Source organism: Fukomys damarensis, unplaced genomic scaffold (genome assembly GCF_012274545.1).
Source record: "Fukomys damarensis isolate Sample0158 unplaced genomic scaffold, DMR_v1.0_HiC HiC_scaffold_21, whole genome shotgun sequence".
NCBI classification, from domain to species: domain Eukaryota; kingdom Metazoa; phylum Chordata; class Mammalia; order Rodentia; family Bathyergidae; genus Fukomys; species Fukomys damarensis.
The window spans coordinates 33,416,880-33,432,365 of record NW_022900933.1 but is presented as its reverse complement, the minus strand read 5'-3'; the positions used below and the strand labels follow the sequence as shown (position 1 = coordinate 33,432,365).

Genomic DNA, 15,486 nt, shown 5'->3' with positions numbered 1-15,486 from the left:
CAAAGATAAATCTACAGACATGTCCTAGGCACACGTGTTGTCAAAGGATGTCCTAACTCAACTGGCTCGTTGGCTCAATCCAATTAATAACATGGGGGCTAGCGTATGCTTTTGTTCCAGCAGAGAGTGAAGAAAGGCTGTGGCTGCCATCCTGGGACGTACAACCACGGACCAAGATAGTGGGTTCGCGGAGAGCAGCACAATGTGACACCCCTGCTGAGAGTCATGCAGAGGCCATAAACCCTCACCTGTGATGGCCATCAGACCTGCAGAGATCACCAGACCCAATGCATTGCCCACTGCTGAGACCCAGTAACATATAGGCCCCAAGGATAATCACAGATCACTCAGTTGCTTCAGCTTCCAACTGTAGTTGACACTCCTGCCCAGCTTACTAGCAGGCTGTAAGTGGCATGAGCTTCTTGCTTCACCATAATTCAGATGTATTACATTAGGAGTCTGACTGAAGCCTACCTGGCTCATACGGGCATGTCAGGTGTCAAGCTGGCAAGCACAGCCCCTCCTCCAATGGCTGCTGCAGAGGCCTAAGCCCTGGACTGTGAAGCTGCAGGGCCCTGACTGAGATAACACCCAGCTGAGGTCAGTGTGACTCTAGTTAAATTCCTTTCCCTGAACTGTGGCCTCCCTCACTGACCTGATTGGTTACTGGTTAATCACAACCCAGTCCTGGTCTCCTTTTATTTCTTCTGCAAGAATTCATTGCCTCCCTTTTATAGCCTTGCCTATAATAACTGCTATCGCCAGGTGTCTCACACACTATCACCAGATGACTCCCATATACCCTGCCCTATTTCTTCCCACACTTATTTATTACACACTGTATTTAATATACACTGTATTTATTGATTAAATACTGGAGGTCTTGGGTGCCTTTTGTCTTTGCTGCCCAGATCAGCTCAGACAATCCCAGATCCCCACTCTCTGTTTAAGTCTCATTTCTGGGTCTTTTGTTCTCTCACTTTGTATCATATTGCCTAGCAGGAGAGCAAGACTCACAGCAGGGGTCCTCCACAGTGGATATTACCCATCAGCAAGAGGAAACAAAAATGATCGATGCTGGAAATATCAGTATGAACCCATGTTTAACTTAATATTGAAACACATGGCTGTATACGTAAGTGATACAAAATACGCATCATACACAGGTTTGTGTACATACATGTATCACCTGGCTCTGTCAGCTGAGAGGGTGTAGAAGCAATAATACCTCGGTAGCAGCAAGCCCACACAGTACCAACATCTTGGTTTCTAATACCATTCTCCACTAATGGAGAAATGTCTTTTTCAAGGAAGAGGCCAGGAATATACAACTTGATCCTGGGGTAACTTATATTGTCAAAAAGTAAGGTAGTACTTTTTAAACTCCTGTGATGCTGGAGGGTATGTCAACAGAATCCAAGTCAATGGAAAGCGCTTCCAATGGCCAAAGATGGATCATCTTGAGCAAAAAGTAATCAAAGTGGGGCTGGGGATTTAGCTCAATGGCGCTGTGTGTGCCTCAAAAGAGAAAGGTCCTGAGCTTGATCCCTGGTACCAAAAAACAAACAAACAAAAAAGGAATTAAAGCAACATTGTATTAATACACACATGCAAGGACATTATAACTGAAAGTATTAAATAAATAACTATAAGTCCATACTGATATAAATAAATCATTGACTAGACTGAAAAGAAGAGACAAATGTTCCATGTAGAAGAATTCCAGATAACTGTGTAACTACTCAGCCTCCAGTGAGGTGGAGATTGAGTCCCCCCTCTTTCACTATGGTTTACACGTAGTAGCTACCTTCCAAAGAAGACAGCATGGAAAAGAGAAGAAAAGAATACCTCGCCATGGTGCAATGTGGTACACACCACTTCAGCCACGTGATCAAAGTCAGCATCAACCGCAAGAGCCAGGCTGATGGTGAACCTTTGACACAATGTGATGATAGTGGAATTTTGCCTCTGTGAACTTCCTTTTAAAACCCCATAATATTAGTTCAATCATGAGATAAATAGTCAAACTCCACAAGAGGAACATCTGGCAAGATCATTAAAATCAAGGATAGTCTAAGAAACTGTCAGGGTAAGGAGAAACCGAAGATGTGATGAGTAAGTATAATATGGAAATGGGTGATATGCTGGGACAGAAAAAAGGACTTTAGGTTAATAAGTCTTAAATTGAAATGTAAGTATAGGTGGTAGTTAATAATAATGCATCAATAATGGTTCAGTGATTGTAACAAATGCGCCATGCAAATGTGAGGTGTTAAGAATAAGCGAACCTCAGTGTGGGATACGTGTGACCTCGCAAATGTCTTGACAGTTTTCCTGTTCAATTAAAATTTCTAAGATAAAAAATATATATTTAAGGAGGTATGGTAGAGAAAGAATAAAATATTTGTATCATATATCTGGTTGAGGATTGGCATCCAGAATATTTAAAGAGTTCATATAACTTAACAATAAAACAAATGAGTCAATCTAGTTTTAAAATGACCAAAGATTTGTATAGATGCATGCCAAAGAAAATATAGAGGTCATTAATAAGTATATGAAAAGGCACTAAAAGTAGATAAATGCTATCAGAAAAATGCTATTTAAAGCCACGATGAATTACAACTGCATGCCCACTAGGATGGTTCTAATAAAAAATCAAGCAATACCAAGTGCTGATGAAAATGTAGAACCCAGGACTCTTAACATTGCTGGTGAGATTGTAAAATGGTACTTAATGAAAAATTAGCACTTTCATAAAGAGTTGAACATAAATTTACTATATATCTCAGCAGTTCTACTCCTAGGAATCTACCAAAGAGAAATAAAAACAGAAGTTCACAGGAAAACAGATTTGCATATACATGCAAATTTATATAAATTTACACATTAGACTATATTAATGCAGGAGCGTATGAAAAATATAAATCCATACATAGATCATCTCAAACTGGAAATAGTCCAAATGTCCATTAACTGATGAGGAGGATGAGAAAATCCTATACAATGGGATCGAAAAAAATTCTTTTTAAAAAGTTACCACTCAAAAAATATAAAATCCTTATTTTTCTTTTTCCCTTTATTTTGTTTTTTTTTTCTTTTTCTTGTTTATTCCCAAATAGCCATGAATAGAAAAGAAACTCTCCTCAGAACATCAAAGTGAAAATCCTAGAAGGTATAAAAGCTGTTAGAGAAAAGCAACAAATTACTTATAAAAGTAAATCAATTAGAGTTGTACCAGACTTCTCAACACAAACCTGGAAGGCCAGGAGAGCTTGGAATGAAGTGTTTCAATCCCCACCACCACCACCAAAAAAACCAACTTCCAACTCAGACTGATATGCCCTACAAAGTGGTCTTTCAAAATTGATGGAAAAAGAAGAGATAATTATACACATATATGAACCAAACACAAACACACCCAACTTTATAAAACAAACACTACTGGACATAAAAGATCAGATGAATTTCAACACAATTACAGTGGAAAACTTCAATACTCCACTGTCACAGATGGATCAATTAGAAAAAAAGCAGCAAGGAAATATCAGAGTTGAAGCAAACCTTTGAACAGAATGGATTTAATAGTTACTTACAGAGTGTTCTATCCAACAATAGAATGCAAACACTTCTTGGCAGGAATTTTCTCCAAAATAGACCACACATTAGCCTACAAAGGGTAGGAATCATCCTAGACATAGTATCAGATGACAGTTCAATCAAACTAGAAATCAATGGCAGAAGTAATGACAGAAATTATGCAAATGCAGGGAATGTAAATAATATACTCTCTAAGGGCTGAGGATTTGGTTCAGTGGTTCCGCCACCTGACTCGCAAGCGCAAGGGCCTGAGTTTGATCCCTGGTAGCAAAAACAAAGCAGACCACTAATACACTCTTGAATAATCAATCAGTGGGTCACAGAAGAAATCAAGACAGAAATCAGACAATTCCTAGAATCGAATAGTAATGTCAGTACAGTATACCAGAAGTGTGGAACACAATGAAATCAGTCCTAAGAGGGAAGTTTAGAGCTGATAATGCTCCCTTCACAAAAGCCAAGCAAGCCCAATAATAACCTAATAATGCACATCAACTTCCTAGAAAAATAAGAACGATCCAAATGCAAAGCTAGTACAAGGAATGAAGTTATAAAGATCAGAGCAGAAATTAATGAAATTGACACTAAAAAACAATGCAAAGAATCAATGAATCAAAGAGCAGGTTTTTCAGAAAGAATAAACAAAATAGAAAAACCCTCAGCCAACCTAACCAAAAAATGAGAGAAAGACAAATCAATGCAATTGGAAATTTAAAAAGTGAAACCACAGGCCTTTGCTCCTCTTCCTCAAGGAAGAAAACATCAACTTCCCCATCTTGGTCATGAGTGGATGGATCCCACGTGACAGTTTTTGCCCTCAGGGTTGTTTCCCTCTAGTCCAGGGCCCCTCCCTGGGTAACATTAAGGGCAGGCTGGACTGGCCACCACCTGGGTGTGACCGGCCAATTCCTTGCCCTGTGTCTGAGTCTCCCTTTGCACCCTGAGCTTTACCCAGTAAATTTTCTTTTTTAGTTTAGAATAGCGTTTGGTGTCTGTCTCCTGCAATCCATGGAGAAATAATGAACAAAAACTGTGGAGAAGCACCTGATTTTAGGGCTGAAAATCTTGGATTTGAATCTCAAGGGCAGCTTACTCAATTGCGATGTACCCCAGCATCCTTATCTGAAGAAGTGTAATAGTAACAAAGCCCACTCATTGGAACATTGTGAAGATTAAATGAGATAATCTATAGGAAGCACTTGGCTGGGATGATCCCTCAGCCATCCCTCCCACCCAATAGAGACCACCTTGAAGGCAGGACCGGCCTGATTCATCCCCACCGGTGCTCAGAATGTGCTTTCACAGGTGTCTGTGTCTGGCACTAGTGAGTTCTGTGCCTACTGTCATGAGGCAACCACAAACACTGGTGCAACTCCAGCCTCATTTTTATATCAAATAGTAAGACTGGAAACTTGAATACTGATGAAAGTTAATGTGCGGCATTGCTATGTTTACTCAAATTTCCTGAAGAGCCTGCCATTGGCCAATGGCTTAGGGGTGGGGACCACTGCATGATGAAGGCCACTGTCCCCCTCTAACCATTAACCAGCAGGGCAGCTGGCTAGCAGGATTTAGCCATCTGCGTTCCCACTGGCTTACTGTACGCGTGTCAGGATCCTAGACAGCACCAAGCCAGCAGAGCAATCCGAGCCCACTGCGGACAGTGAGTGACTCCTTGCAAAGCCTGGGGCTTACCTGCCCCTGCCCCTGCCCCTGCGCCTGCCTTAGTCTCTGCCCCTGCACCCTCCAGAACAAAGTGGTAGCTGCAGCTCTCGTACTTGTTTAGATTATTTTCCTGGGGCACAGATCATGAGGGCAGTGATATGAGGCCACCCTGGAGCACTTCCCAGTCTGCAGGTCACCCGTAGGGTTTTGATTTCTCAGAGAACAGAGGCTGTCACTGAGCGCTGTAGCTAAGCTCCCTTCCCATCCATCGCACCTGGTGCTCCCAAGCCCAGCCCAGCAGCAGCCACAGCTAGAGAGAGACTGAGACTGAGGGCTTTTGTGGATCAGTGCCAGGCAGTGTCCCAGTGGAGAATGCCAATCCAGGGGGTGTGCAGAGCTGGCACAGAGCAGGGGCATCCTACAGGCTCTCACATGTGTATCTGCCACAGCTCTCGCTAGGTGACCCGGGGCCAGGACAATGTGGATTGTCACTGACTCTCTGCCTTTTTCTGTGGCTGAGTTCCTGTGTGAACTGCTTTGCAGTCTGATAGCTCTGGGTGGGGAGCCAGGCTCAGAAGTCAGACTTCTGCTGGCGCTGGAGTCTCAGCCCTGCCCAGGCTGCTCTGCCTCCTGGCTCCCTCTTTTCATCTGTAAAATGGGCCCCAATGCCACATGGTGGAAGTCACCTAAGCCAAGCACACATAACAGCCTTCACTGCTGTTCACAGCGGTGTTCTGAGGTGGAGAGTTTTGGTTGTGGTTGTTGTTGTTGTTGTTGTTGTTGTTGTTAATTAATTCATTTTATTGGTACATTTTAGGTATACCCTATAATGACATTCATTATTGGAGATTTGCACCTTTCCTTCCGCAGGGACAGAAGGGAGGGAAGGAAGGACCAGCCTGCCCCTGGCCTTGTGCTGCTAGGGTCCTTGCCCAAGAGAGGTTCACAAACATGGACTGGGGTGGCAGTGACCAGCACTGAAGCAGATTCCTCTGTGTGTGACATCAGAGCAGGGACCAAGAGTGAGAAGAAGGGCTCCCTGGGTACAGTGACTTAGCATGAAATCCTCAAAGGCTGTGAGGGAGTGAGCTGGGCTAGGCGTGAAGGAGCCGGGGCCTCAGTGGGGCCACATGGGACAGAGACAGGGCAGGGGCTCAGTCCTGCAGGGCTCAACAAACATCAAGGGACCGATCAGCCCTGCCCTGCCCTGCCCTGCCCTGCCCTTCAAGGATGAAAGTGTGATGTGCACCAAGAGAAGCTGGCGGCTGGGGCATCAAGGGGCCAGTTCAAGGCTGGGGGCAGGATTGTCAACAGGGACTGGGCTGTAAGGGTGGCCAGGCCACCTAAGAAGGGATTGATTGCATCTGTCTCTGGATACCAGGGAGCCAGTGAAAGTGTTTCAGCAGGAATTTTAGAAAGAAACAGCTAGAAGCAGGAGAAGGGGTTGGAGGAAGCTGAGCAAAAAGCGAAGACCAACCAGAGACCAGACAGCACAACTGCTGAGTGCAGGAGAGCGGCCAAGCTCCAAACTTGGGCTGTGTGCTGAAACTGGAAGAGAGGAGACAAACACCACCAAATGGGCCAGCCGTCCTAGGACTGTTGTCTCTGCTATTAATTAATTAATTTATTTATTTTAGGAAAATGGATGTATGTTGAGGTCGTACTCTTTTTTTTTTCCTCATTGAGTTTATCGGTACATTTTAGGTATACAGTACAGTTACATTCATCATTAGGATCTTATATCTTTACATGACAGGTCTTGGTTCTCATTTTTTCCCTATACCCCTGCCCTCCCTTCACCCCCTCCTCCCTTCCCTATTTACCAATACTTTATTTCCATTTTTTCATTTCCGCTATTTTATATGAGAAAACTGAGGCAGAGCTTAAACAGTTCCCACATCACCTCGTGAATAAAGAGTCTCACTGAGATCTGAATCCAGCCTGCTCTGCCACAAAACCCAGGGAAAGGAGAGAAGTGTACTGGAGACCCAGCAATGATTAAGGTCAGAAATCAGATCTGGGGGAAAACCCAGTAAAGCCCAGCAGCTGGGGGTCGGGGGGGGAGTGGACCCCACCTGTGCCTATCATCCAGTAGTGAAGTGAGGGGTCTCAGATCAGCCACTGAGCTTGTCCTTCCACTCTGCAGAGGGAGGAGGAGTCAGGCAGGGAGTGCTGGAAGAGGGTTCGCATCTATCCTCTCAAGGTTTGGGTTTTAGAGCATCTCACGCAAGGGACCCCTGAGGGGTTCCAGGGACCAGTGGTTCCACACTTGGAGTACACCACAGATTCCTGCACACTGGTTTAAATAAGAGTGGGAAGGGAGAGATTTATGAGAATAGGGTTATGTGATCATGGAGAGAAGTCCCACAGAGGACCTGAAGACCAGGGAGAGCCAGTGGCAGCATAACTCCCAGTCTTAACGCAAGGCCTGAGAATAGAAATGGGGCTGCTGGTCTCAGGATGCAAAGGCCCAAAACCCAGGAGTTCCAAGGTCCAAGGGCAGAGCACGGGTGTCTCAGCTCACAGGAGAAGAGAATTTTCTCTTGCTCCACCCTTTTATGCTCTCTGCATCCTCGGTGGATGGGGTGAACATTGGCAAGGTTGGCTCTTCTTTACCCAATCCATGGACTCATCCTAATCTCTCCTGGAAATACTTTCACAGACACATGCTAGCATAATGTTGTACCAGCTGCTGTGGTCTGAATGCCTACAAATATTTACAAGACTCATGTATTGAAATCTCCACTGTGGTAGTGTCATCATGAGGAATTTTGAGGAGGGTGATTACTAAAGAGATAAAGAGACCTCCATCACTTCCATCACTCTGTGAGAGGACAGCAAGACAGCACCTTCTGGAAAGCAAAAAGCTCTCACCCAACACAAAATCTGCTGTGCTTTGCTCTTGGACTTCCCAGACTCTAGAACTGTTCTTTAGAGATAACCCAGCCTACAGAATTTTTCTCTCAGAGGCCTGAATGGGCTAAGACACCAGCACTCTGGGCTTCCCTGAACGCAGTCAAATGAACACATAAAATAAACCATTATATCCCTTCTATTGATCTCTGTCCTTTGTAGAATCTGATCCTTTCTACAGTAAAGTAATTACTGATGAGGAAGGGCTTCCTTCCAACATCTTGTGATTTGTTTTCTAGACATCATTTCCTATATTACTGTGTCCTTTTTTAAAGTTAATTTTTGAAGTAAAATGTTTTCATTCTCACCATCTTTTATACATATACTTTGGCTATTTTTTGTGGTTACCATGGGGATTATAGTTAACACCCTAAAGTTATAATACTCTAAATTTATAACACCTTAACTTCAATAACATATTAAACTGCTTCTCCATAGCTCTAGCCTTACTTTTATTTAGTTATTGAAGTCACATTTTTCTGCATATGTGTCCCCAAAACATACATGAATAATTGCTTTTATATGTTAATTTAAAGTCATATAGAAAATAAAAGATAAAATTACAACTATATTAACTTTGATAACTGTCCAAGCACTTAGCTTTACCGGAGATCTTTGTTTATTTGCCTAGCTTCCGGGAGATATCCAGTGTCTTTTCAATCTGAAATGAGATGAATCTTTCATTTCTTTCTGGGCATGATTTGAGCTCTCTTTGCTTTATCTAGGAAAGTCTTAATGTCTTCCTCATTTTTCAAAAGATGACTTTATTAGCTATAAGATTTGAGGGGGTGTACTGGGGAGCGAAGTCTGGTCCTTGCACTTGCAAGGCAGGCAGTGGAACCACTGAGCTAAATCGCAGGCTCCTAGATATAAGATTCTTGATGGAAATTTTTGTTTTGTTTTTCTTTCTGCATTTTGAATATACCAGAATGGATATCCAATATTTTGGATATTTAGCCTCTCTCAGCATCTGTCTGTGGGTGCCTAAAATCAAGTTAATAGTATTTACTTACGTCGTGGTGAAGAATAGATGAGCAAAAATCAGCAAAACACCTAGATCAGTATTGAGCATCTAGAAGGCACTGGTTCAATCGCAGTGAAGAGAAGCCACATCTTCCTATGAGGGAACTAAAGGCCAGAGCCCTGCTGTCACTTTCCTCAGGTCACGGGGTCAGTGTGGAGGAAGGAACTGGGGTCAGAATGGGGTTTTTGGCTGCTTTCTGTGGCGCTGAGCCCCGCTCAGGCCACCACCACGTGCTCTAATTAGCGTTCTTGTCTTTCAGGGCCTGGCCATCCCAACCATGTCACTTGCCCTGTACACCTGTCTCCTCTGCCTGTGCACCAGTGGCCTCTGGGCCATCCAGGCTGAGGCCCCCAGTGCTATTTCGGGCACAGAGAGTCCTCACCGGGGCCTGGCGCCAACCAATGCTGACTTTGCCTTCAGCCTGTATCGGCACGTAGAGGCCTTGGCTCCTGACGTGAACATCTTCATCTCCCCTGTGAGTGTCTCCATGGCCTTGGCCATGCTGTCTCTGGGTACCTGTGGCCACACACAGACCCAGCTTCTCCAAGGCCTGGGCTTCAACATCACCAGCATGTCAGATACCAAGATCCACCAGAACTTCCGACACCTGCACGACCTGCTCAGGGAGTCAGACACCAACTTGGAAATGGCTCTGGGCAATGCCTTGTTCCTCAATCACAGCTTGCATCCTCGGGAGTCCTTCTTAGCAGACATCAAACACTACTATAAATCGGAGGCTTTGGCTGTAGATTTTCGAGACTGGACCAGAGCCAGCAGAAAGATCAACGAGTACATCAACATTAAGACAAAGGGAAAACTCATGGACATGTTCTCTGAACTGGATAGTCCAGCCGTCCTTATCCTGGTCAACTACATCTTCCTCAAAGGTATCTGCTCCCATCCCATGCTGACAGAGCCCCATTGGCATTGCTGAGAATAGTAACAGTTGTCATAATTTAGGGTAAACTTGGGGTAACAACTTTGATTTCAAAAAGCACATTCCCAGCTGGGAGTCTCCATCTTTACCATGAAGGGGACTATATCATTTTACAAAAATCAAAATGAAACTTGGAAGAGTTTAGTGACTCTCCTGGGGTCCTGGAGATTGGTTTGAGGCCCGTGCATATAACCTCGGACAGACTGGCTACCTCATGGTCGACAAGCATTGACTGATTACTGATGTGAGACAGGCTCTGGGTCAGGGGCCACATATCCACCTTTGAACCAGACACAGGCCCCCTCAGGGTCTCCCCGACACCCCCACAGCCATCCTACACATGCCACTCCAGAACCCACAGTCAGCTCTGAAAGGGCCTACTTTCCCCCAACTCCAGCTCCCATCAGTTTGGAGCTAGGCCTTCTAAAGTGCTGTTCATAGAAATCTTCAGGGAGACATGTTCATATTACAGATTCCAGAGCCCAGGCCAGATCTACTAAAGCAGAATCTCAGTTGGAAAGCCCTACAACGCATAGTTTTACCAAGAGCTCCACATTAGATCATTTTTATGATCAGGCGAATTGGACACACACCATCTCTGAAAATAAAACAGAACTCCTTCTGCTAGTACAGTCTCAACTGAGAGTGACTCCCTGCCTCAAGGATGTTAGGCGATGAATGTCTGGGCACATTTGGTTGTAACAACTGGAGTGGGGTAGAGTGTGCTGGTAAGCAGAGGCCAGGAAGGCTGCTAAATATCCTATTCAAAACAGTCAGGATATCACTCCGAAATGTCCAAAGTGACAAAGTTAAGAAGACCTGGGCTACTAGTTCTCTGCTCTCTTATCTTCTCCAGCTTCCTGTTTCAACATTTACTCTCCTTCATCACACACACACACACACACACACACACACACACACACACACACACACACAACTCTGGTCATACCACATTCTTACATTCCTCTGTCCTGGACCACATCGCTCTCTGGTGAATCCTATGTGCTTCTCCTAATGCTGCTGTAATGAATCCCTGCTGATATGATGGCTTAAAATAGCACAAACTGACTATCTGGCAGCTCTGGAGGTCAAAAGTCCAAAATGAACCACACTGGGCTAATATCCACCTTTGAGCTGGGCTGGTGCCTTTTGGAGACTCTATGAGAGATTACATTTTCAAACCTTTTGAAGCTTTAGAAGCCGCCTGTGATTCTTGACTCAGGGTCAAAGCTAGAGATCACAGCTGTTCCCAACACTCCATCTTCTCTGATCCTGGCTCTTTTGCCCTTTTCTCCTTCCTCTGCTAAGGACCCAGGGGTTTACACAGAGATGCCTGAATCATCCATGACACACTCCCATCTCAAGGCCAGCTGATTATCAACTGTATGTCCATCTGCAACTTTATTCCCCCTTGACAAGAACCCGGAATACTCAGAGATTCTGACGACCAGGATGAGGGAGTCATTATTCTTCCTGGTCCAAAGCCCATGCCCCTTTTGTCTCATGGGCACTCTTTCAATTTATCTGAATCCCCAGAACATCTTCCATTCTTCAGGTCTTAGCTCAAAAGTTGCCTCCTCTGGGAAGCCTCCCCTGATCCCCTCAGCGAACCCTCTGCTGTTTATGTGCAGGTAACCAGGCCCAGTTTCAGCAATCATCTTATTATGTCTCTGGGGCCCACAGGGCTCAGCTCCTGTGAAGAAGTCATATTCAAAGATATGCAGAGGAAACAACCAAAAGAAAGAAAATCAGCACCATAGTGAAGCCCTGTTTCAGGTCCATAGACATCAGACTTCCTTTGGAGAATGGTTTGAAGACCCTCAAATTATCGTACTTTGTGTGATACTGACTTACTGTCCACAGTGACTGAGCTTGGAGAGGTTATTCAGGATGGACCAGGCAGATCTCCTGACTCTCTATGCTGGGACCGTACTTGTTTTCCTGCATCCTTCAACCTATCATTGTCTCTACTAAGAACCAAGACTTGACCACGTAATGCACAGATCTTCAGGCACTGAGATGGAGAAGGGACTTCATGGTGCCGTGTTCTGGAAACCTGGAAGCTAGCAAGTAATGGCCTCATGACACTTCCGGGATTGAGGTCAAGGGCACCAGAACACCTGGGACCCATGGAGTTCTCAGTCCTCACCTGATACAGAGAAGCTTAAATGAGAGCAGACGAGGTCCTGATGAGACCCAGTCAGTGTCTTTAAATGTCCCGCCACAGGATTGCGCAGTCTGGAGTGAGCTCAGCGGGACAGAGGAGGCTCCATGGAAGGCACTGCCTCAGGCGGGTTTTGGGTCAATCCGAGGAGCAATATCTCCCCATCAAAGCCAATCAGTACTGCAAGGTAGTGAGTTCCCCACCCTGAAGCAAGCTGGACAATGAAATCATGGGATATGGTCTAGCCAGAGCTGGGTGGGGGTGTCTATGACTCTGAAGGAGCCTTTCCATCCTGGCTCTGCACTCAGGAAATGTGGTCTGGCATGAGGGGCCAGGTGGCAGGTGGAAGGTTGTTGGGTGGATGGAATGGATTGTTGGTCTATCCTGAAGCCAAAGTCCCTACCAGGAACATCGAATGTGTGGCTTGAGGTCCAGCATCGCTCCCAGAAAGCCAGGGAGCCAGGACCAAGTCCATTCTCAGGGAACCCTACCCCCAAACCCAAGGCCCAGCATTCTTGTGACCTCCCTGCCCTCTTCTGAGTTTAGAAGGCAATCTTAGAAAATGGAGCAACTCCTCCACCCATTCCAAGAGGTAGAGGATGGAACAGGATTTAAACATCTGGGAGCTGTGGCATCTTACTGGAAGATGCTGGCAGCCACAGGGGGGACATCATGTGCCAGGCTCTCGTGTGGCCTATTCATGGGGACACGATGGTGTTCTGCTGCTTCCCATGAGGCCACCCATGTCCTACCCTATGTGCCTGACTCCTGCTTTTTCTTTGCTCCCTCTTCGCAGGCACATGGGCACAGCCCTTCAACCCAGAAAGCACCAGGGAGGAGATGTTCCATGTGAACAAGACGACCACAGTGACAGTGCCCATGATGTTCCGGTCAGGCCCTGCCATGTACCTGCATGACTCGGTGCTCCCCTGCCGGCTGGTGCAGCTGAACTTCACAGGCAACGCGACTGTCTTCTTCATCCTTCCAGACCAAGGGCAGATGGACACAGTTATCGCCGAGCTGAGCCGGGACACAATCCAGCGGTGGTCCGAGTCCCTGGCCCATCGGTAAGCCCGCCCACCGGTCCTGCGAGTTGGTGTCTGCAGTGCAGTGCCACCAGGGCATATCTGTGGTCCCTCCCACGGCTCCCTGGCAGGGCTCACTGTTTCCCTGAGGTTCTCTGACCTGGAGGTCACACTTGTTTCTTCATGGATCAGTCAGCAGTGAGATCTCCTTTCCCTGTGAGTTTCATAGCCCCCTCTATATTATCACATTTTTACTTCTGTTTCTTAAAGTGACCTTAGCAACCACCCAGCTCCCTACTTTTCCATTTTGTTATCTTGCTTACTAGAAACCAAGACTTGCTACAGATTCCTGGGATGCTTGGTAAAGCACAATGCAAGTGACCGCTGTATCTCAGTTCGTTCAGGGGATGGAACTCTTCTTCAGTCAATCAATCAATCAGTCAATCAGAAAACAAGTTAGAGAGTGGGGCCTGAGTGGGTAATAAATGGGTCCTGAAAGAGAACAAGGGGTATATGCTCCTAGATGGGGGTCAGGAGGAGAACCAGGCAAGGGACTCCTTATGCCCGCAACTTTCAGCCCAGGCAAGGGGCCTGTGCAGGGTTGGCATCCAAGGAGGGCCAGCTGAAGATGTGAGGCAGGGATCAAGGAGTGGAAGAAGGAGGAAAGAAACAACTCATTTCCCCCAGGTAGCCCCAAAGTAGCGTGCAACTGAAGTGACCACAGGCGTGCCCAGCCCTGCTCCTGGCCCACACTCAGGGAGATGCCCAGTCCCTTCGATTCTGTGTAGGAGAGTCAGAAAATGCCAGCCAACGTGGAACCTGCTGGCAGGCTGGGTAGTGCAGACTTGAGACAGGGCAGATGTGTGCGGTGTAGAACAGCTCAGAGGCACTGGTGGGGCGGGCACGTTCCCTCCGTTCACTCATTCACTCAGCATCCGTGCACAGAAGCCCCTCTGTGCTCTGCACCAGGCTGAGCGTAGGGAAGAAGAGGGGAAAGTCAGGCCTCGGATCAAGCACTCTGGAGCAGGAAACAGATTCTGGTGGAATTCATGGTGTAGAATGGCATAAGTGAGGGGGAGAAGGAGGAGACGGAGATGAGGAAGAAGAGGAAGAAGGAAGAAGAGGAGGAAGAGGAAGAGGAGAAGGAGGAGGAGGAGAAGGAGAAGGAGGAGGAGAAGGACACTGGATGACACTGCCCAGGGGCAATGCCTGCAGAGCAGATCTTTGTCACTAAGCAGCGCCTCTGGCCAGAGGAAGTCCAGCTAGTGGGAAGGGTCCCATGGAGCAGGAAAAGGGGATGACGCCTTTCAAGTCAGGAGGCTGCACCCAGAGCACCAGCAAAGCAGGGCAACAGCAATGTTCTTGAGGAACTTTGGGGAGGCAGCGGTGAGAGGAGCCTGAGTGGCAGCAAGTGGGGGCAAGAAGCTCAGGGTGCCGTAGCTAGTGGATGTAGATCGTGACGGTGCTGTGATATACTGCATACTCCCAAGTGCGAGGCGAAAGGATGTGCACATGCTTACCAACAAGAAGTGGTACATTTTGGAGAAAACATGCTCACCCTGGTTTAAACATTACATAGTGAACACGTGTATTGAACTATCACAATTACAAGCAATTTTGCTTTTATGAATGTCCTAAAAATTAACTGAAAAAACAACTCTACAGAAGAAAATCTAGAAAAAATATTTTCTACTTCATTACATAGATGGGTTTTGAGTTTTATGGTTCGCAGGGGTTTTTATTTTGAAAGACACCGTCCCAGAGAGCAGTTGGGTGCTGGGTGCTGGGTGCTGGGTGCTGGGTGCTGGGAGCTGAGTGCTGGGTGCTGGGTGCCGGGTTCTGCTGCAGAAGTTCATCTAGCTTTGTGCATGGACAGGGAGGGCCTGGGAGTCCCCTCCTCCCTTCTGCAGGCGAGGGTGGGGTGGGCAGTGCTGTCCCTCAGAGAGACTGACCCCCACCTAGAGTAAAAGTTTCTGTTGTGTAGTGACTCTGTATCCGGGTGATGTTAAGGATTTTTTACATTTACTTATTTATTTGTGTTGGACTCAGGGTCTCACTAAGTCTCTAAAATGCCCAGGCATTGCCCAGGCTCTTTTCTCTTCTCTTCTCTTCCTTTCCTTTCTTCCTTTTTTTTTTTTTTTTTTTTTTTTTTTTTTTT

The 15,486-nt window shown here is 46.2% G+C and overlaps 1 protein-coding gene across 2 annotated transcripts in view; it reads left to right on the top strand.

The window, feature by feature from the left end:
• The first annotated feature begins 5,143 nt into the window (after window positions 1–5,143).
• Serpina6 (serpin family A member 6) overlaps window positions 5,144–15,486 on the top strand; it is a 13,379-nt gene continuing 3,036 nt past the window's right edge. Inside the window, exons 1-4 of one of the 2 annotated variants that reach the window (XM_019205262.1) lie at window positions 5,144–5,263; window positions 7,133–7,268; window positions 9,462–10,089; window positions 13,100–13,370. In XM_019205262.1, coding sequence (XP_019060807.1) covers window positions 7,260–7,268; window positions 9,462–10,089; window positions 13,100–13,370 — 908 coding nt within the window. In that variant the 5' untranslated portion in view covers window positions 5,144–5,263; window positions 7,133–7,259. The remainder of the gene's footprint in view (window positions 5,264–7,132; window positions 7,269–9,461; window positions 10,090–13,099; window positions 13,371–15,486) is intronic. The other variant, XM_010609183.2, reaches the window with a different exon arrangement.